At 52.3% G+C, this 20,697-nt stretch overlaps 1 protein-coding gene across 1 annotated transcript in view; it reads left to right on the top strand.

The window, feature by feature from the left end:
* CPNE2 (copine 2) overlaps window positions 1–20,697 on the top strand; it is a 57,855-nt gene that overhangs the window by 2,007 nt on the left and 35,151 nt on the right. The window contains exon 2 of the mRNA XM_075510302.1: window positions 13,290–13,486. Coding sequence (XP_075366417.1) covers window positions 13,319–13,486 — 168 coding nt within the window. The 5' untranslated portion in view covers window positions 13,290–13,318. The remainder of the gene's footprint in view (window positions 1–13,289; window positions 13,487–20,697) is intronic.

Genomic DNA, 20,697 nt, shown 5'->3' on the forward strand with positions numbered 1-20,697 from the left:
GGACAGGGTTTGCCAACAGCCTGCCTCTTCTGGCACTGTCGGCATGTGCCACACTGTTCCCAGGACCTGCTTGGTCAGGGTTCACAGTTTACATCTCTTGAATGGGTTGCAGACATCATGCTGTAGCAATGTGAAGGTGGGCAGGGTTGTAGGACTGCTGGTATTTGAGACACCGTCTGTGACACTTCTCTCTCCCCACTGCCTTTCTGAGCTCAGTCTAAAGAGAAATGAGATCATTTAGAGCCACATCAGTGTGTCTCACCCTGGGGACATCCTTGCTCCTGGGGTCTGCACTGGTGGACAGCAAGGGACCCTGTGCTGGTTGCTGGCAAGCCGGTGCAGTTTGTAAAGCCATTGCTTGCAGGGAGTCAGGGGACCCCAGTGCCTGGCCAGTCTGTGCTGGAGGTGAGGGGCATGGGCCCCATGCTCCAGGGTATCCAGTGTGAAAAAATCCTCTCAGGATTCAGCTGCTGGAGCTCAGCTGCGGGTGAAGATGCTCTTTGCCCTGGGGGGATGTCTCTGCCATGCAGCCCCTGGCAGTCCTCATCTCTGCTCGTCTTCAGCGATCCAGCTCCCTCACCCCAAAACAGTAGGGTTACATGATGCTGGAATGGCCGCTAGCTACCCCGTGGTTTACCAGTCTGCCCAGTTGTATACCATATGCCCAGTTGAATTGCATTGGCTTTGTTCACCTTTTAGCAGTCTCAGTGTGGCATGCGAAGAGTCTGGGACGCATAACTTCTTCTCCTGCTTCCGTTACACCCGGTGGAAAGAGTTTCCCACTCACTTTAGTGGAAACCTCTGCCCAGGGAAAGCTTGCTCGCGCCACCGTAAATCAGGGCTTGTTCTCTGGGAGCCGTCAGCATGCCGAGAACGTAATACCCGGTTAACTGATGAAAAAGCAACGCTTGCAGTCTCCTGTCCTGGTTTGGGGCTGCCAGCTCTCATAAGGAGCTCTTTATGTGAGAGCTTTGGCTTGCGTTCAGAGGCAGGATGGGAGGAAAGGAGAAGAAAAGGTAAATTTTCTGGCATGGTGGAGTAGCCAGGCGTTAGAAATGGTGCTCCTGGCAGGATGCAAAACCGCAAAACGGCGTGAAAAAAAAGAATTGAATGCTTCCCCCCCCAGATCTTACAGTTTGTCTTTTAAACCTCTAAAATATCTGTCGAGGGACCTGAGTCATCACTTTTTGCTGCTTTGGCTTGGTTTCCTGGTGGCTGGCTTTGCGAGGTTACTTGTTTGGATCACAGGAGCAGGGGAAAAAGTAGTTCCCGGGAACTTGGGTGAGTTTGGAGATCTTAACAATGTTATTAAAACACCAGAAAAACAAACAAATGTAGTATTCAGTGAGAAGGGCTCCACTTTTTATTTGCCTGCTGCTTTTGCTGAGGCTTTGGGTTTGGGAGCTGTCAGATTTTCTGCCTGTAGCCAGCAGGAAAAAGCTCATGTCTAAAATAGTCCCCTTCACCCAGCCCCAGATTTTCCGTCATCACAGGATTCCAGAAGCTGAGGATTCAGGAAGAAACATCAGCCATCGTGAGGCTGATTTTAAAAATGAGATGAGCTGGAAATGCAAGTTTTGCTGTTAAACAGCAAGTCCAGGGCTATGCAACCATTTAAACCAAGTTTTATATTCCCTCGAGTGGTGTCTAAAGCTGTTGGGAAGGGGTTGAGAATTTATCAGACGTAATTCTCATTATAAACCACCACATTTTTTGTATTGCTGGCATACAAATCCATCTCAGGGTGAAGCTTTGCACGTCAAGTGGCAGCATCTCTTTGCTGCAAAGCAGGCCAATAAAATACAGTTCTTTCGGAAAAGCTTGGATTGTAGTGATGAGAGTCACCTGCCTGAGGGGTGAAAGTGGGCTCCAGCCTGTGGGGACATCAGCGGTGCTCTTTGTGGCTTGGTGTCAGTGTGCCAGTGCAAATGAGTATTGCACATAACTACCTATTAATTAATATTTATTTATGTTATCAGGGGAAGGGCTCTGAAGCTCTGGCTGCTAAGGGGATGAGACGGTGCATGGGATGGATGGACCTGCACGCTTGTCCTCCCTTGGGGCTGCTGGTGGGGCCTTTCTGGCACGCTTGTAATTTTGGCATGCGGTTATGTTAGAAATTAGTTAAAGATATTTCTCATTACCTAAGTGATGATTTGTTTTCCCCCTCTCACTTGTGATACATGGTGTTGGCTGGAAATAGGAATTCAGTTAAAATTCAGAAAACCAGCAGTTTTGTTTTCAATAACTTAGAAAAGCCTTTAATAAGTTAAACAGCCAGTATACATTAAGTATACTTAAAATGCAGGAGGTTCCCTCTGCACCTGCAAGGGAGCCCTGCTGGCTGCATGTCCTTTACAGCCCAGCTGCCTTCCTCATGGGGCTGCCCTACTCCTTTACATTTCATTGGGTCTGGCTTTAATTAAGCCACCTTTTCCTCCAAATCTGGTTGTTGAAACAGATATATCCCTCCTCATCATGAAAGCATGCCCCACTCTTGTACAGCTGCTGTAGTATTGGGGTGGGGAAGTTTTAATTCAGTGGCTAATATCTGTCCAAAATCCTGAGAGTGCCATGTTCTTCCTCCCTGCGTCTCCTCGTTTGCTTGTTTGTCCCACCTGGAGCACGTGTCCGAAATGAGCATTGCTGCCACGGGGAGGTAAGAGATTCGTGTTTGGCATTTGCCTCTCTTGGATGGACCCTCCCACAGGTGCTGCCTGCGGCGCAGAGCTGGCGTGTAAACCTTTTCGTTGGGTCTGCTCTGTAGGGCAGTTGTGTAAAGGGTTTGATGCAATCGCCAGGATTCACAGCAACATCACGATGTTTTCTGCCCTAAATCACAGATTTCCCTAAATTGAGCCCCAGAGGAAGCCTGTAGTCAAGCAAAAATGTGCAATCTTCTCAGCATATCTAAGTCAAATACGTACTTGCCAGCAGAGACTGGAATGGGGTTGGTCTATGCAGCTTGGCCATTGCTGTGCATCCTTAACAGAAGATGCTGCTATGCTCTTGTCTTGCCCTGCCCCTCACTTGCCCTTTCTCCATTTCTGAGCAGCAAGCCCAGAGCTGCTGCTGCTCTGGAAACCACACGTATTTGTGAGCAGGGCATGCTGTGGGCGCAGGACATGCAGTGGGCGCAGGGCATGCAGCAATCACAGAACATGCAGCGGGCACAGGGCATGCAGTGAGCACAGGGCATGCAGCGAGTACAGGGCATGCAGCAAGCGCAGGGCATGCAGCAAGGCTGGGCTCTGCCTCCTGCAGAGGCACCCATGGTGCAGTTGTCTGGTAGCAGCCATCAGAGCCCATCTTTTTTCTCTCAGGTTTAGAGGAAATACTTTTGTTTGTTTGTTTGTTTTGCCACTTTCTGAGCGGTCTCCAAAAATGCGCTCAGTCTGCAGCTCCTCCAGGCCCCTGCCAGCAATGGTGCTGCCTTCCTCCGCACGTCACTGCTGGGTGTGGAGGAGCAAGTTTTGCTTAGATTTGCCAGGCTGGAGCCCTTTGCTTTCCACCAGGGCAGAATTACGGAAACATCTTTGCCTCTGGGAGCCCGAGGGCTATGCCCTCTCCGGAGCACTTGGCTCTCCTGCTCTTCAGGGCTCGTGATTTCTTGCTGGTAAGTGGTTTTAGATACTTTGGGGACAGTGTAATGACATTTTAAGACTTCATCCGGAGAGGGTTGGAGAATGAATGCTGTTCCCTTTGCTCCCCTGGTGCCAGGGCAGGCTCTGCCCAAGGGTGCCGGGTCGGTGCCAGCCAGCTGGCATCTGAGGCTGTCTGCATGCCAGGAGCATGTAAAGCTGCTTGGTTTCACTCACGCATCCCTGGCTTACTGAGATCTCCAGTTTTGGTGTCTCTGAGGGCGTGAGCCCCTCTGCGAGGACGTGGGTCCCATCCTCTGGTCCTGCAGCAGTGACTGGGCAGTGGCCACCCCAGAGGGATGCTGGCACAGGTACAGGACCACTGCAGGTGGTCTTGCCTTTTCCAATGCCCTCCCAGGGGGCGGCAAGCTCCCCTTAGCTACAGGGTGGCTGCTCAGGGCAGAGCAGCCCCAGGTCCCTCCAGTTTCTGCTTGGATGGGAGAAGCAGCCAAGGTGGCAAGTTTGGGTGGTACCACCGGGGGATGCGGGGGGACCGTTGGAGGCATCGTCAGGGCTGCGTGGTGGTACTCGGAGCGGGGCTGCGGTAGGAGGGGATGCAGGGCAGGATGGGAATGTATGGAGGAGTCTTGCTGCTATCATGGGGGTCCTTCATCATGAGCTAGTTTCTTCACTGGCGCCGCTCTCTCCCAGAGTCCAGCAGCCGCTTTGCCACATGTGGGGATGGCAGAGGCAGCTGGAGGTGGTGGATTTGTGCTTGACATGTGTGGCAGCTGCCTCAGCTCTGGACTAGGCAGGGGAATCACACAGAATCACAGAATCACAGAATCATATAGGTTGGAAAAGACCTTTAAGATCATCAAGTCCAACCGTAAACCTAACACTACCAAGACCACCACTACACCATGTCCATAAGCACCTCATCCAAACGTCTTTTAAATACCTCCGGGGATGGTGACTCAACCACTTCCCTGGGCAGCCTGTTCCAATGCTTGATAACCCTTTCAGTGAAGTAAAATTTCCTAATATACAGTGCTTTTGAATGGGTTTTCAGGTGATGATGCTTTCAAAATGAGACAAGCAGTGGATGGTGCTGATGAGCCCTGTGCTTTACAGGCAGCACAGGGAGGCTCCCACACTCATGGGTCCAGGCGGGGGGGATCGTTACTCCCATCCGCCCGGCTTCTTCAGAGTATCTTCCCTATCTCTAGCTGCTGACAGCTCTCTTCACAGTCCTAATTCCCAACAGGCTGTTGTCAGCCTTGGGTTGGATCCTCGGGTGGGGGAGAGGGGAAATGGCACAGAGCAGTGAGGAGCTTTGCCCAAGGAGGAAGTCTGTAGAAAGCAGAAAATGGGATGGCCCCACCCTCTCCGGCTGAGGCGGGATGACTGCGTGCCATAGCCGAGGTTGGGGCCGCGGTGCTTGCAGAGCACCCAGAGCCTGCGAGGTCTTTGCAAGTGCTTAGTGCCATTGTTAGTGATACAGAGGAGCTCTGCCAGCACGATGAACTGTAAATAATGATGTTCCCTAATCCCCTTTTCCTGGAGGGTCTTACGTGCCGGACCTGTTAATGCGATTACACTGGTATTACAGTGTGATATATTACGCTGTTATGGTACCTGTCAGTGTCCCAACTCTGCGGGGCACCGGTGAAGCCGATGCTCTGGCACCTTTGTATGGATGGAGAGGTGTCCCTGCGCATCCCACGGCATGCCCTGGGAAATGGCAGTCAGGCAGGTGACACTCCCGTCCCATGGCCTGGCACGTGCCTGTGCCCCCTTGGCGGGTCCTGCCTGCCCAGGCTGAGCAGGCTGTCATGGCTGAGCACCCAGCTGGGGTTGGGCTTCCAAAGAGCACCTCCAGGTCATCCAGCAGCGGCACCCATGGGTGGGACAGGCTGCGTCACTGCTCCTCTCCTTGCACAGCGTAGCTCCTTGCAAGCCATCCGGCTGCCTGGCGGGGTGTCCAGAGGCAGGGCTGCAACATCCCCTCTGCGGGGAGCAAAGGGGCTGGGATAGGGCCTGCTGGGAGGCTCCCGGGAGGTTTTATGCCTTCTGCAGGTTCCCTTTCCACCCGTCACTCATCCCAAGCAGGGAAGCAGCTATCTTTCCCCCTGCATCCAGCTGAAGAAGCTGGATGGGGCTCCTAAATCACGAGTCAAAGGTGCGTGACCCAAGGCTGCAAGAGGGAGTGACGAGCAGGTCCTTCTGCATGGAAAGTGCTTCTTTCTTCAAAGTTATGACCCCAGATTTATCGATGCTTGGATAAATGCTCGTATGCTTGGATGCTTAGATGGCCTAGTGGGTCGTGTCCCCATTATCCCTCTGGTTGCTCTCTGGAGACGGATCTCCTGCTGGGTGAAACTCTCCCTGCACAGTCAGGGTGGAATTCCGGCATCCCTGCCTGCCTCGTGCTGGGCCTGGGGTGCTGGGCTCAATCTGACCTAACTCCAGCCACCTAATTGCCACAAGGCTAGTTGCCACGGGTTCCCTGGGAGCTGGGGGAGAGGATGATGCAGCCTGTTTGAGACCCTGCACAGGGTACAGGTGCCCCCTGAAGACGCCAGTCTCTCTCTGGGGGCTGTCGAGGGAGCTGGGGCTTTTTCTGCCTCATTTTTCAGCTGGGATCTGCATTGCCTGTCCCACTCCTTGCCCAGTCCTGCTGCAAATCCTGGCTCTCTCCATTCTCTTCTCCTTCACCACCCCAGTCCCATCTGTCCTGGGTGCTACAGGTGGTGCCTGGCCTGCTCATCTCCATCCCTCCCAGGGATGAGCAATGGTTTGAGGTGGGAGCTTAATGGGAACGTAGCTTTGGGCTGATTCAAAGCAGTCCTTGGAAATTGGTGTGGGGTCTTGGTGAACACCTGGGCTTAAACAAAAGGTTTCATGTGCCAATAGAAGCGTGATGGTGTTACAGTCCCCAGATCTTCCCCATTTCTGTTTCAGAGGGGTGTTTTGCAGTTACATTGTCTGTTTGGCCCTGAATCCTGGATCCCTCTAACAGCATCGTTATGGGGGTGCTGCAAGTTGCAGCTCAGCCAGCCCCAAAAGGATGCTGCTGGATGTGGCAGGATGGGCTTGTCCTTGCCGCCGGCAGCCTGGGTGACCAAATGCTTTTTTCCAACCACGCGCACTGCACCGGGTGCCTGCCCACTCTGCTGCGTTGGCTCAGTGGTGGGCAAGTCGCCCCGAGTCCAGCCCTGCTGGCACCCACCTGCCCTGTACTCGGGCTCTGCCGTGTCCCTTGTCCCCAGTGCCTGGAGTAGCCTGGATAGATTTATTTGCACCAGGGAGCAAAGGAAGGGCTGGGGCTGTTCCTTGGCTGGTGGTGGCCGCTCTGCGGTGTTGGTGACGGAGGGACTGCCCCCGTCCCCCATCCCTGACACACCCCATGAGACCAACCGTGGTCTGGGAAGATCTTCCTGGGTTGGGACCTGGTCTTTGATGGACATCTGAGCGTCAAGGGCACAGGACAGGTATGGGCTGCCCTTTGCTGAGTGCTGCCCTCTGGGGTGGGTATGCAGGACCATGGGGCTGCCTGGGTCAGGTAAGGGAGCAGGATCAGTTCCGCTTTCTTGGCCAGCTCTGATTTTGCTAAGAAGTGCGATTCAGCCCCTCCTGGGGACCCCAAGGAGTTGGTGGTGCTGCCGGCTGGGTGAGGGCTGGGTGCATGTGCTAAGCTGGGGGTCTGGCTGGCAGCCACTCTACACTTCTTGCTTTCACCACGTGCCTTTAGAAGGGGTTTTGGGGACGCTGGGTTACTCCCCGCTAGACTGCCCCAGCTCCTTGCATATGCGGTACCTGCCAAAGCCGACCATTGAAATTCAAATTGGTTTAGAGCTATCCAACCACAAAAAAGGTGTTTGAACCCCTTCCCAGACCTTTAAAGCTGCCTTTCACTCTCTCCCCCATGATAAATTCATTTAGCTATCGCCAAATGGCATTGTACCATATTAAAGCAAAGCAGACATCGCAGCGAGATGGCAGACAATGGGACATTTCAACCCACCAAAGACCTCTTTCCCTGGAAAGTGCCTGAATGCAAGAAGTGCCACTGGGATGGACTTGTGTTTGGTGCCTTGCTCTGGGACTCTGGCTCATCCTCCCTTTCTGCCTCAGTTTCTCCCTTGGGCTTTTATTCCTGTTCCCTGTAGGACTCGGGAAAACTCCCTTGCCTGTCCCGGTGTGCTGGCTGGGAGGTTGTGGTCTCCAACACAGCTGGGTATGGCAGCCCTCTTTGTGTAGCATTTTCTCTTGCTGGCTGGGAAGCAGGGATACAACCTTTCTGGAGGGACTGAAATGTAAAGCCACTTTGGGGGGCCAGCTCTGGTGCTGCGGGGTTTGCCTTGGAGTTTTCCTGCAATTTGTGACTCCCAGGACACGCCAAGTGACTTTGCACAGCTCTGCTGATCATTACCTACCAGGAGAAGCTTGCCTGGGTGCTGCTTGCATACTGGTCGGCGCAGCTGCCTCGGCTTTTGGCAAGGAGGGTGCTGCCTACACCAGTACCAAACTGTGCCAAGGTTTGGGGGCTTTTCTAGGGACAGCAGAGGTCTGAGAGGAGCTGGACGTTGTGGATGACTATTGACTGGGCACGAAATGAAGAAGCAGGTGCTGTTGCACTGAGGTGGCCCCAGCCATTGTCATGCCTCACTTGGGATGGGATTTTGCAGCGTGCCAGCCTGGAAACCAGAGCCTAGCCTGGGCATCCCCCTGTGCTGGGTCTACCCCGAATCTCTGGAAATTTGAGAGAATTTGAGCTCATTCCCAGCTGTGCTGCCCACACTGGGATACTTGGAGGCAGTTTTCAGCCTTTCCCTGCCTCGCAGGAGAGATGAAGGTCCTCTGATGGTAGCAGGTACCCAAGGTACATCTTTGCAGGGAGTTTTCATGTGCAAGCTTCCCCTTTCTGCCTCCCCCAGCCTGCTCGCCTGTGGCAGAGGCATTTGCTGGTGAGGGGACCAGCAGCACGGTGCTGTGTACATGACTAATTGCACGTGCGTTCAGAAGGTAACAAGGCTGTTATTAAGACCAGGTGCAGGCTGGTGAATCCACCCTGTTGCCTAGGCGAGACTGAAAGGCAAACATTTTTGCTTTGCAAAATAATTCTGGAGATGACTGTTTTTGTTGACAGGAGGGAGGAAAGTGGCCCGTGTGGGTTTTGACGGCGTGGGGAGCTGCGTCGGGCATCCATCACAGTGCATCCCGCGTTTTCCTGGCATCTCCGGCTCCGTGTGTGCTGTGTTTCAGCTTTTCTGCTGCTCTGGGCAACTGGTTTCTGTGTCCTCCCGCTCCTCTCCTTTGCTTCAATCTTCTGACAACCCATTTTCACCTGATCTTCATCCTCCCTCAGGTACCACTGCTCTCCCACTGTGCCTCTGCTGCCTATAAGCTCAGATATGTGCTTTATAGGAACCCAAATTTACCTGCTTGATGGTCCTCCCTCTCATTTTCCCCTTCTGGAAAGGGAATTTGCTTCTACAATTGCAGTAGGCTGTGGTGGGGCAGCCTGAGTGTGTAAACTGAATCACGGGTGACTTCTGTGGGGTATTACAGAAATCATGGATCATCCCAAAGAAGGGAAGGGACATCCCCGGGAGGGACCCAGAGGGACTCTGCACCAGTCACTGGTGGATATTGGTACTTCTGGGGCTGTTTCAAATATGCCTGGTATTCCCTGTGAAAATAAATCTGATTTCTTTAATGAGAGGAGATCACTGAAGTTTGACAACATTATTAATATTAAAAAAAGCCCCCAAAATGTTTCTCTTAAAGCACAGTGGCATGGCTTATTTTTTTTCTCTCTTTTTTTCCTGTTAATGCTTAAAATGGGGGCTTAGTGTGGCCCAAGTGACTGCTTCTCATGGGGCTTCCCTTCTGTGGAGGGAAGGGGAACCTCCCAGGGCAGAAGTTAGTTTGCAAAACAGATAATGCCTTTGCCTCCTCCTCTTTCAGATAAGACAGGATAAAAAGATCCCAGGGCTTCCAGCCGGCCCTTCTGCACTGTGCTTTGGGGATCTGCTGTAGAGACTGGGGGGGGGGGCATGGGGTGAGGACGAGAAGGAGAAGGAGGAGGAGGAGAACATCTGTGTGCATTGCTCTGGGGCTCCCAGATGTTCATCTCAGATATTCTGGGTGGCCCCAGGGTTTGTGCATGCCCCAGCCAGTGAAACCCTTTGCTGCAGGAAGTTGTGGACGCAAAGCAGCTTGGAGGTGACCAAGTCATAGAGGAAAAAGGACTTGAAGGTTATGAAGTGCAAAGATGTGTCCAGCTCAGGAGGTCTGGGAAGCTGGAGCCCAGAAAGGATTTGGGGACCATGTCCCTCCACCCTGGGGTCCTGCTCTTGTGACACCTCTTCAGGCATCTGCTGTGGCTGATGGCAGACGGGACCGTGGGGCAATTGGACATTCGTGCTTGTCCCTGAGCCCTCTCATCGGTAGCCTGGCCATGTTTCGGCAGGAGACCACATGTCTGCATGATTGGCATGAAGTCGGCAGCTGGGATTTTACATCGGGAGAATATTTGGCCACAGATGCCAAGTGAGTTACAGGACTTTGTTCAGGGTGGCGAATGCGGGGAGAGAAGAACAAAAAAAGGAGGAGAGACTGGAATATAGATGATGGTGAGCCGGCTCGTTTGGTGCCAGCTCAAATTCCCCCCCTGAATTTAAAGGATTTGCTGGGGGCTTAAAATGCTGCTGCCTTGCTGAACCCTCGTGGTGCCTCAGATGGGAAGCCTCTGAAGCAGGGGGACCCGTGGCTGCTGCCAAGGCTGCAGGGGCCAAACCCCTGCCTGGCCCCAGGAAGGTGCTGGATCTGTGCTGGCGCAGCGGGAGGAGAGGCGGCTGTGGCTCTCTGGCGGGGAGGAGGCGGCTCCCTTGGCTGTTTCCTGGGACAAGATGGTGTGCGTGGATGAGCAATGGTGGCACCTACGGACATGAACATGCCCTAGTGGCATCACCATCTTCTGCCTCTGCCACGTCTCTGAGCGTTACCCTTTCCGTGGGGTTGTTTGGGAGCCAGCCTGGGTGGGAAAATGACTTTTTCATTTAAACTAATTACTTTTTGGCTGAATCAGGATGGTTGTGCTCCTCAGGGTTTTATACTAGGACTGGAGCTGGGGGGAAGGAGTAGCCCGAACCATGATTTGGGAGAGCTGCCCGTGTCTTTGGCATCTCCATCACCAGTGGGCTGGCTGGACCAGCAGCTCCTTGGTGCAAAAATCATCTTTACTGGGATGGTGGTGAAAGGGGTGGTGGCATCTTCCCGCTGCCTTTTGCCTTCTTGAGGAGGAGGCAACCACAGGATTTTGTGCTTGGCACCTGTGAGATGGCATCAAGCTCTCCAGGTTGGCACCTGGGGGAGAGGCCACTCTCCCAGTCCCTGATTTTGGGTGCCCTGGTGGAGAGTGTGTCCATGCAGGGAACATGAGTCCCACCAGGTCTATGTCCATGGCTGGCCCCAGCCAGCGCTGGCCACCTCTCCTCTTCCCTGTGCCTGTTTTGACCATGTGCTCCTCTCGGGAGCACAGCAGGCTGAGCGCAGGGGCTGGAGCGCAGGCAATGCGCAGCGTGCCAAGAGGATGTTTTGGTGCCTGCCAGCCCTGGGAAAAAGCTTTTTCCACTGAGTCATTTGCTGCCTCTGCTTTTTGTGAGACAGCACCAAGATCTAGGGGAAGGGGAGATGGAAAAACCCAGCCCAGATCTCCCTGCTCCAGCAGGACCAGGTCCATGCTGGCACAGCTGCCCCGCGTTTGCTTTTTGGAGGGAGTGGCAGACAGACAGGAGCATAAATAGAACAGGCCTGGCTATTTTAAGACATTCATTGCATGATCTGTACAAAGAAAAAAAATAAAAAATCTTTGTTTTAGCTGCAACTGGCAATGTGGGGTTGAGAGGAGCAGAGGAAGCTCTGGTGGGGATGGGTGTTTCAGAGCCATCACCCCAGTGGCCACAGGGGCTTCGCAGTGGATGAGCCAGAAGGACTTTTGCTTCTGCATGTGTTTCTCCTCAAAGTTGTGGTGGATGGACCATTGCCCACACATGCTGCTGATGTGGTGTCGTGCTGCTGTGAACGGGAAGCAATGGCATAAGATGTGCTTGGTCTAGGAGAGGGGAAACCACAGCCAGGGTAGGGATATGGGTGCTGTTTCGGAGATGTACACGTGTGTGCGCAGCCAAGGATGGGGATTTTCTTCTTCTGGAGATGTTTCTAGGTTCCTATGGAGCTGAAATGATTGCACCGCTCTTGCCCTGAGCAGTGGGCTGTGATGAAGAGCTTGCATTTACTGTTGGGGATTAAAATCAGGCTTGTTTCGGGTGACTTAGTGCCAAGCAGAGATCTTGGCAGGTAGGAGAGGAGGGCTCAGAGCTTTGGAATCGGGAGCTGTTTTCTGCTCACTATTCATCACAGCTGGGGCCAAGCACTCGGAGCAGCTGGCGGCGAGCCTGGAGCTCCCTCTCCCATAGCCATGTAGGGGCTGGGATCACCCCATCCCTGTCCCCCTTCCCGTCCCAGCTTGGAGGTTGAGCTGCAAGGGAAGGGAGCAGCAGTACCTCTCCCAGCACCATGAGCACTTGGAAATAGTCGTGCCTGGGCAAAACAAACAAATAATATTAATTAGGGTTTCAATGCCAAACAGCAGCAGATGGCTTATCAAGGTGGGGGAAGGGGATGTTGGGGGTTTTCAGATAAAGTGGATGAGCCAGGAGGCGCTCTTGAAAAAGAGGGGTATGGCTAAAGGTATTGATGCAGCTGCTGAAAAGAGCACTCTCTCCAATAGCCACCCCAGCTGCAAAGGTTTATTAGTATGACTTAATCTGAAAATGCTTTTTCTTCTCTTTTTTCCCCCTTTCCTCATCTCTGTTGAAGACCTTTGATAGTTTCTGCTGAGTAAACTGCACATCAGAAGGCAAAACTCTCATGTGGGACGGGGTTTTGCACTAATAATGATATAAAAGACATTTATCTCTGCAAAATAGCTTTGGTAGCGGACTTTTGGTAAGCTGTTCTTATAACAAAGGGTTTATCAGGGCCCTGTAAATCATCTCGTACACCATGTCATGCAGTGGTTGTCACATTTGTCTTGCTCTTCTGTGAACCAACTAAAGCCACTTTTTAATTGCACGTGGAGATAGGGCTGAACCAGGGCTGGAGCTGCCCTCCACCCCACTCATCCTCACAGTCTCACCCCTTTCCCTGGGATGATTTGGGGGGCAGAGCTCAAGTTTGGCCCTCATAGCCTAGGTCCATGGTCTGTGGCTTGGGACCAGCTGGACAATGACCAGTTTTCATGCTGAAAGGTGGTGTGGAAGTGTAGTTCCTCCCCACAAAAAAAACCCAACATGCTGGAAGAAGAGGTTGGGGACCCCCCTCCCTCGGGGAGTAAGCAGAAGATGTTACCTTTCCTTGAAAATCTGCTATTTATGGAGCAAAACCAAGGCAGGTTGTTGGACTCCTCTGCTGGGCTCCCATTCAGGACATATGCCTGGTGTGGTGGCCACATGGGGATGGTGACTGGGTGGGGCAGATGCTTTGGAGCCAGGAAAGCCTCATAACTTATTGAGTGTAACTTAGAGCATGAGGCTCTGGATGTGACCTCTTTGTCTGGGCCTAACCCACTGGTACTGACAGAGTGTTTTCTGCTTTTGCACTTGCACTGAGGTTTCTCTTCGTTCTCATGTCCCACAGACTGCCTGGAGCTGCTGCTGCTGGAGTCCATGGCGTACACCGTGACTCCCACACCAGTGGGGCCCATTGGCTCCCAGTACTGCGTCTGCAAAGTCGAGCTGTCCATCTGCGGCCAAAACCTTCTGGACAGGGATGTCACTTCCAAATCCGACCCCTTCTGTGTCCTCTTCATGGAAGTCAATGGGAAGTGGGTGGAGGTAAGTCCTGAAGTTGTGTCAATTTCCACCTCCTGTGGTTTGCCGATGCTAGCGTCTCTTCCCTCCATGCTCCGCTACAAGGCTGGTCCTTGTTCCTCCTCGAGCAGAGGTGGAAGCTCTTCCAATCCTCCTGAGGCTGTGTGTGCAGCACCGGTGTGTTAATTATTCTGTGTTCTGCAACCGGTCCTTTCCTCATTGGTGCTTTCTGCTTTGTGCTGGGGGTTAGATTTAACTGTAGATCTCAAAATGCCGACCTCTGGCAAGGCACATGGCGGGCGTGAAAGGATCTTGCCACCTTCAGAGTGGTTCTAGCCCCTTCTCAGTCTGCTGTAAGCTGGGGATGCTTTGGATTTGGGTGCCTGAAATGCTGATCCCATGTGACAATTAGATGTTGTGAGGTCCCGCTTGCAATGAGGTATGTTTCTAGGTGAGTCAAGATAAGCTGGTTCTTGGGTCATATAGGAAGCTGATCTTCGGGTTTCGCTTGAAGAGTGGCTCTTTATAGGGGCCAGGAGTGTGCTGGATGAGGGTCTTGCAGGTCATGTCCTGCTGGGATAGAGTTAATTTTCTTCCTAGTAGCTGGTATAGTGCTGTGTTTTGGATTTAGTAGGAGAATAATGTTGATATAACACACTGATGTTTTAGTTGTTGCTAAGTAGTGCTTATACTAGTCAACGACTTTTCAGCTTCCCATGCTCTGCCAGGTGCAGAAGCTGGGAGGGGGCACAGCCAGGACAGCTGACCCCAACTGACCAAAGGGATATTCCATACCATATGACATTGTGCTCAGTATATAAACAGGCTGGTCATCAGTCAGCGGGTGGTGAGCAATTGCATTGTGCATCACTTGTTTTGTACATTCTATTATTATTATTATTATTATTATTATTATTATTATTATTATTATTATTATTATTATTATTATTTTATCTTCCTCTGCTGTCCTATTAAACTGTCTTTATCTCAACCCACGGGTTTTACTTTTTTTTTTCCGATTCTCTCTCCCACCCCACCGGGGGAGGGAGGGTGAGTGAGCAGCTGTGTGGTGCTTAGTTGCCACCTGGGGTTAAACCAGGACAAGTCAGTCCAGTGGAAAAACGTTAATCAGGGCAGCTCATGCTCTGATCACCTGTGGCCTCTTCCAAGAATTATATCAAGGTCAACAGTCCTTAAGTTGGGCATTTCATGGGCTTGTGAGAGGCTGGTTGAGGAGAGGACAGGACCATGGGACAGGGAAGGAGACTGTTGGGAGCTGGGTGCGTGGAGGGTTGGATCAGTTCAGCTGCAGAGAGGAGAGACAGCAACCAGCTGACAAATCCCAAGTGAACTCTTTGCAGACACTGGTCTTTTCTCCTTACCAGAAATCTCATAAATATGTGCTTCAGCTGCCATATTTGATACCGGGAGACCCTGAGAAGAAACTGCAGAGGATCTTGTTATTTGCTTGGTTTCAGAAGCCGGCTCCTTATAAATGGGAAAAGTAATTCCTACAGGAAGAGAGGAGGGGAGGGATCGTGACGTAGACAGTGGGATTGAGTGCACCTTCAGCAGGTTTGCAGATGACACCAAGCTGAGTGATGCAGCTGACTCACTTGAGCAAAGAGATGCCATCCAGAGGGACCTTGACAGGCTGGAGGAATGGGCCCATGTGAACCTCATGAAGTTCAACAAGGTCAAGTGCAAGGTCCTGCACCTGGGTCAGGGCAATTCCCAGTATCAGCACAGGCTGGGGGATGAATGGTCAGAAAGCAGCCCTGCAGAGAGGGACTCAGGGGTGCTGGTGGATGAAAATCTGGACATGAGCCGGTAATGTGCGCTTGCAGCCCAGAAAGCCAAGTGTACGCTGGGCTGCATCCAAAGAAGTGTGGCCAGCAGGTTGAGGGAGGTGATTCTCCCCCTCTACTCTGCTCTGGTGAGACCCTACCTGTAGTACTGCATTCAGCTCTGGAGCCCTCAGCACAGGCAAGACATGGACCTGTTGGAGCAGGTCCAGAGGAGGGACACAAAAATGATCAGAGGAATGGAACACCTCTCCTATGAGGAAAGGCTGGGACAGTTGGGGTTGTTCAGCCTGGAGAAGAGAAGGCTCCGGGGAGACCTTTTTGCAGCCTTTCAGTACTTAAAAGGGGCTTATGAGAAAGATGGGAACACACTTTTTATCAGGGCCTGTAGTGACAGGAGAAGGGGCAACAGTTATAAACTGGCAGAGGGTAGGTTTAGGTTGGACATAAGGAAGAAATGTTTTACGATGAGGGTGGTGAGACACTGGAACAGCTTGCCCAGAGAAGTTGTGGATGGCTCATCCCTGGAAGTGTTCAAGGTCAGGCTGGATGGGGCTTTGCACAACCTGATCTAGTGAAAGGTGTCCCTGCCCTCGGCAGGGGAGTTGGACTGATGATCTTCAAAGGTCCCTTCCAACCCAAACAATTCTGTGATCCTATGATTGTCCTTCTCACCAGCTTTGGGTATCCCTGCTGCACCAGGACATCCCGCTCAGCAGATGTGTGCGGCTGCTTGCAGCCTGTGGGCTGTGGGCACTGAGGCTCTGCACAAAGGATCACGCTGGCATGCTCCTCTGGCTGAGGGGGCTTTATTTTTATTTTCCTTGTATATCCTAAGGAGCTGAGAGCTGCAGTCATTTCCTCTGCCTCCCTACCCACTCCAACACAAGCTTAGTCCAGGGCAAGACCCTGCTGATAAAGGCTCTTTAAGGAGAGGAGGACTGTCCATGGCTGTGCTGTCCCTGATGGTAGGTGAACACAAGATAAATCTGTCCTCTCCAAGATGCAAACAGCGCACAAGGAGCCCTTGTGTGTTGTTCCCAGCCCTCCGCTTCAGTGGGATGAGGCTACCACTAACCAGGCTAATGGAACGCAAGGGAATTGACCCTCAGCAGCTGTCTGAATTATTTTGTAGCATAAGTAAAATGTTGGCTTGATCCCAAAAGCTTGCTTCCCAGCATACCCACCAACTGGATGTGTATTCCTTTGAAAATCCCCCTCATGCGGGGAAAAGGCACAGGGGTACGTCTCCCCACTGCAAGCCGCATCGGGGACTGGGTGTGTGTGTGCTGCTGGCACTGCAGTTCATCCAGAGATGCCCAAATTGTCTTTGAGCAGCATGACCTTGGTCATCACCAGCAGTGATGCTGGCAACGGCAAGAGGTCTCATGTGGGTGGGTCTCCCAGGCAGAAGCATGTCTCAGGCTGGTTTTGCAGTTGGGGTGTGCACAAAGTGGATCAGGAACTCCCAAGGATGGTTTTCACGGTGCTTTATTGACTTTTCAGCATCTCACATGGAGAAGCTATAGTTGTCGTCTCCTTCTGTGGCAGTCTAAGTTGGGCAAGGTGCTGTCTGTGATAAAATTGGTGTCGCGAAACCAAACTCCAGAATCTGTGCAAGAGCATTTACCTCTGTGCCTAAGAAAAACCTTTTGGCTACAGTGGGACTCTGGGATAAAATGCCTGGAGAAAAAAATGGGGATTTCATTTTATAACTGCAGTTGTAGATAGTGTAAGACCTCTTTTCAGTTGGTCTGGGAGGGAGCAGGTAAGCAGAGCATGGGGGTGTGATGGATGGATACAGGCATGAGTGTTGGATGCAGTACAAAATAAGCAGCCGAAGGGCATTAAATCATGTAAGACAAACAAAAATCTTCCCAATTCCTGGGAAATTAGGTAGTCTTTTTCAGACAGTTGAACTAGTTGGGCAGCCTTGAGCGCTTGGCCAAGGAGCTGGTGAATCAATGGGCATCACCTAAGGTGTCCTGCAGCTGACCTCCTTGCTGTCAGCAGGGAGGGAGTAGGGGCAAACCTCACCTTACCATGGTCTGCAAATAACTTTGCTCAGCAGCCTGGATGAGACTAATGAGCTGTCTAGCCTTGATAGGTGTCATCTATTTGACCTGGTTGTACTTTTCAGGAATTTCTCTTGCTGTCAGTAATGTCTCAGTCCAGCAGTTTTGATTCCAAAGCTTCTTTTACAATACAAATGTGTGGTCTGTGGTTTTTTTTTCCTTTCCTCTGCTATTTTTAGCTTCTTTTTAATTGGCAAGATATAAGATAGGCACTGGACGTCAGCCTTGAAAAGCAGATTGCTTGGCGCTCCGCTGCTGTGGTTTCAGCGGAGGTCAGCGTGTTGTGTGAGCTGGCATGTGGTGTGCTCGCATGCCACAGAGCTGGCCCCAGTCCACTGGCACACTGGGGGCACAGCCAGGACTGAGCTCCTCCTGCATCCACACATGGCAGTAGTGGTGCATGGGTTTGGGCTGTGGCTGGGTGCCGGGGAGGACCAGGAGAGGTGGGCTCGCCTGCGAGAGCCTCACTGTATGGGGCACTTGGTGAGCCCTTGGCAGCTCATGCCACCATGGTTCAGAGCTTCCCTGGGGGTGCCCGTGTTGTCCTGCATGGATTTTGGCTATGCAGACGTGCCCCTTGCCCTAAGACGAACCTCTTTCCCATCTGAAAGCGGTGGCCTTAATATAGCTGAAACGTAGGGGACAGTTGGGGACAGCAGCAGCTCAGTGGCATTCCACCACACAGTCCTCCACACTGGGTTAGCAACATATCCCAGCTGTCAGACCTGGTTTAGGACGTGGGTCTCCTCCTCCAGGACCAGCCCCAGCCACGGTGGTGCCGGCATCTGAGCTGGGTGGTAGAGCTGAGGCACCAGCTGATGCCGACAGAAAGGTTTCTGCTCACTGTTCTTTCTAGCTATCACATTTGTTCCCAAATACAATTATTTTTGTCTGGCTGAGCTTAATAGAAATTTTAAAATCTTTGTGAATCAGCCTTGGAGGGGGTGGGGGATGGAGGGACAATAAACCACAGGCCAAGAAGTGACATGAAGATGGATGATGTTTAAATGTTCTGCCCGGTGATGTCATCTTGCAGGAGCCATGGAAGACTTGGCCTGTGATGCCGGGAGCAGGGACACATGACTCTCTGTGTCCCTCTGAGTCATCTATCCGGCCCCGCACCTTCAGCATGAGCTTTCCTTGGCACTTGGGAGAGCATCTCCAGTGTTGGAGCATCAAGCATCTCCATGTGCTGGGAATGCTTGAAGGTCTCTAGCCAACCTCCCTTCAGATGCTGGAGGACTCCCTGGCTGCATTCACTGAACACAAGGGGTGTCATTGGAGTTGATTTCCCAGTTTCATGCTTGATTTGTAGAATCAAAGCTCTTATCCAAACAGAAATCTTTAATTAGGCTGCTTGCCTCTTAAAAGCCTTTGTGCTTTTCTGCTCTCGGGCGGCAAAGCCACCTCTGCTCTTTACAGAGAACGCAGATGTGTAAGCACTGGGGGCAAAGGGGAAGGCAGGAGCTGATGGCATGCTTATCTCCTGGTGGAGGTGGTGTGAATAGGCCTCGTACGTGATGGTCACTGGCCAAGGTGACCGGTGCTGCATCAAATCAAAGGCCAAACCATGTGCAGCAAGCAGCTGGAGCTTGTGATTTTGTTGTGCTTCATACTGACAATAGGCGGAAGATTAAACGCTTGGTTTAATCTGGGTGTTGAAGGAAGCCCCATCACTTCGGAGGGTTAGCTCAAGACACATTGGCTGGGTTTCTCTTCCCCTTCCCTGGGCCATCCCTGCCAGGGCAAAGCTAGAGATGGGACTTTAAGTTATCTCCTTCGAACTGGTGCCTGGGAGCGGGAGGACTGGTTTCCCTTGGTCCCTGGCTTCCCAGTAGTTCAGAGAACATGGAAGGAGCTAAAATCCACCTCTGTTGCCTGCACAGTCTCATCTCCTAGGCTTGAAAGGAGATTTGCCTGTGTTGTGCTGCTGAAATAAGGTAGAGCTTGTGGATACCCACTGCTCCTGGTCCACTGCATCTCTGAGCAGACGTTTGGGGTCCTTCTGTATGGCATGGCAGGAGAGAAGGAAGGATCTGCGTGAAGCTGCGTGGCCCTGGTCAGCTTACAGCCCACTGGTGTTGATGCATTTGATTCCCCAGAGTGCAGCAGGTGGCTATTCTGGGAACACAGCATTTACTTTAGTCGTTTCTTGACAATTAAGACAAAGTGACCAACTTCAAAAAACACTGCAATAGTATATATAGCAAACTCACCACATTTCCACTCAGTCCCTCCAAAACCTGCCTCCTGTGTGGAATGAGTTTCTTTGGGACTAAGGTATGTGTTTGCATTTTTTGCTTTTTTGGAGGGCTTTTTTCTGCTCTGCCATACTTATTCTTGGCTCCCATCGTCCCGCAGCCTGGCACTGCCTGGGGGTGCCGGCATGGCAGCTGCTTTCTGCAGAGGTCTTGCCCTGGGACCTGGGATGTGCAGGCGGCTCAGCCTTGCCCAGAACCGGGTGTGCTGGCTGCAAGACGAGGCGGGATGCTGACCGGGGATGCGGCATGGCCAGAGGCTCCGTGGTGTCCCACAGGCAGATGGGATGGTCCTTCCAGGCACTGAGGGCAGCAGGTTTTGATAAAATCATGTTGGTACTCACCTGCCTTTCTTTTTTAATAGTCCCTATTACCATATCCTGGGATAACAGGGCGATATGGCAAAAGGCCAATGCTGCCAGCTCCTCTGCCAGCTCTGGTGGGCACATGGCTGTTCCAGCTCGGATGCTTGGAGCCACTGGCGCTTCCCATGGGGCTGCCTGGGCAGGGTGCCCATTGCCAAACCGGCTGCTACCTCTTACGATATCAATAGCTGCTCTCCTGACAAAGCTCCTAATTGGTTTGCTTGCTGGAGAGTTTTCCCCCAGGGTGCAGGTGTTTGTTTCTTGTTCAGCACTCAGGCTGTGCCACCAGCATCCTTTCTGCCTGTTTTAGCTTCATAAGGGTATGTTGCATGTTGGGCTCCAAACTTGCCTTTTCCTGGTGCCTCTCGGGATGGATGATGGCCTGGTGGGGATGATAGGTCCTGACATTAAAGTTCAGACCGTTCTTGGCCATTGACTTCCAGAAGCAAATACACCAGCTTTTTTTGGCCTCGTTTTCCCAGTTTCTGCTGCTTTGGCTAAAATTGTGGGTTGCTGTGTCTGGGTGAGCCCGCGCCAGGAGCCCAGCTGGTGCTGCTGTCCTCCTAGCCCTCCTGTGGTCTGAGTTATGGGGTCTGGGACCAAAGCTCCATTACCAGAGGGCAGCATCCCAGGATCTCCGGTGTGGCTGTCCCCAGGATTCTTTTTTTTGGCTCATGCAAGGCTTTCTGTCCGCCTGTGCCATGCTGCGTCGTAAACTCACACTTCCACTGG

Source organism: Mycteria americana, chromosome 8 (genome assembly GCF_035582795.1).
Source record: "Mycteria americana isolate JAX WOST 10 ecotype Jacksonville Zoo and Gardens chromosome 8, USCA_MyAme_1.0, whole genome shotgun sequence".
In the NCBI taxonomy this organism is placed as follows: domain Eukaryota; kingdom Metazoa; phylum Chordata; class Aves; order Ciconiiformes; family Ciconiidae; genus Mycteria; species Mycteria americana.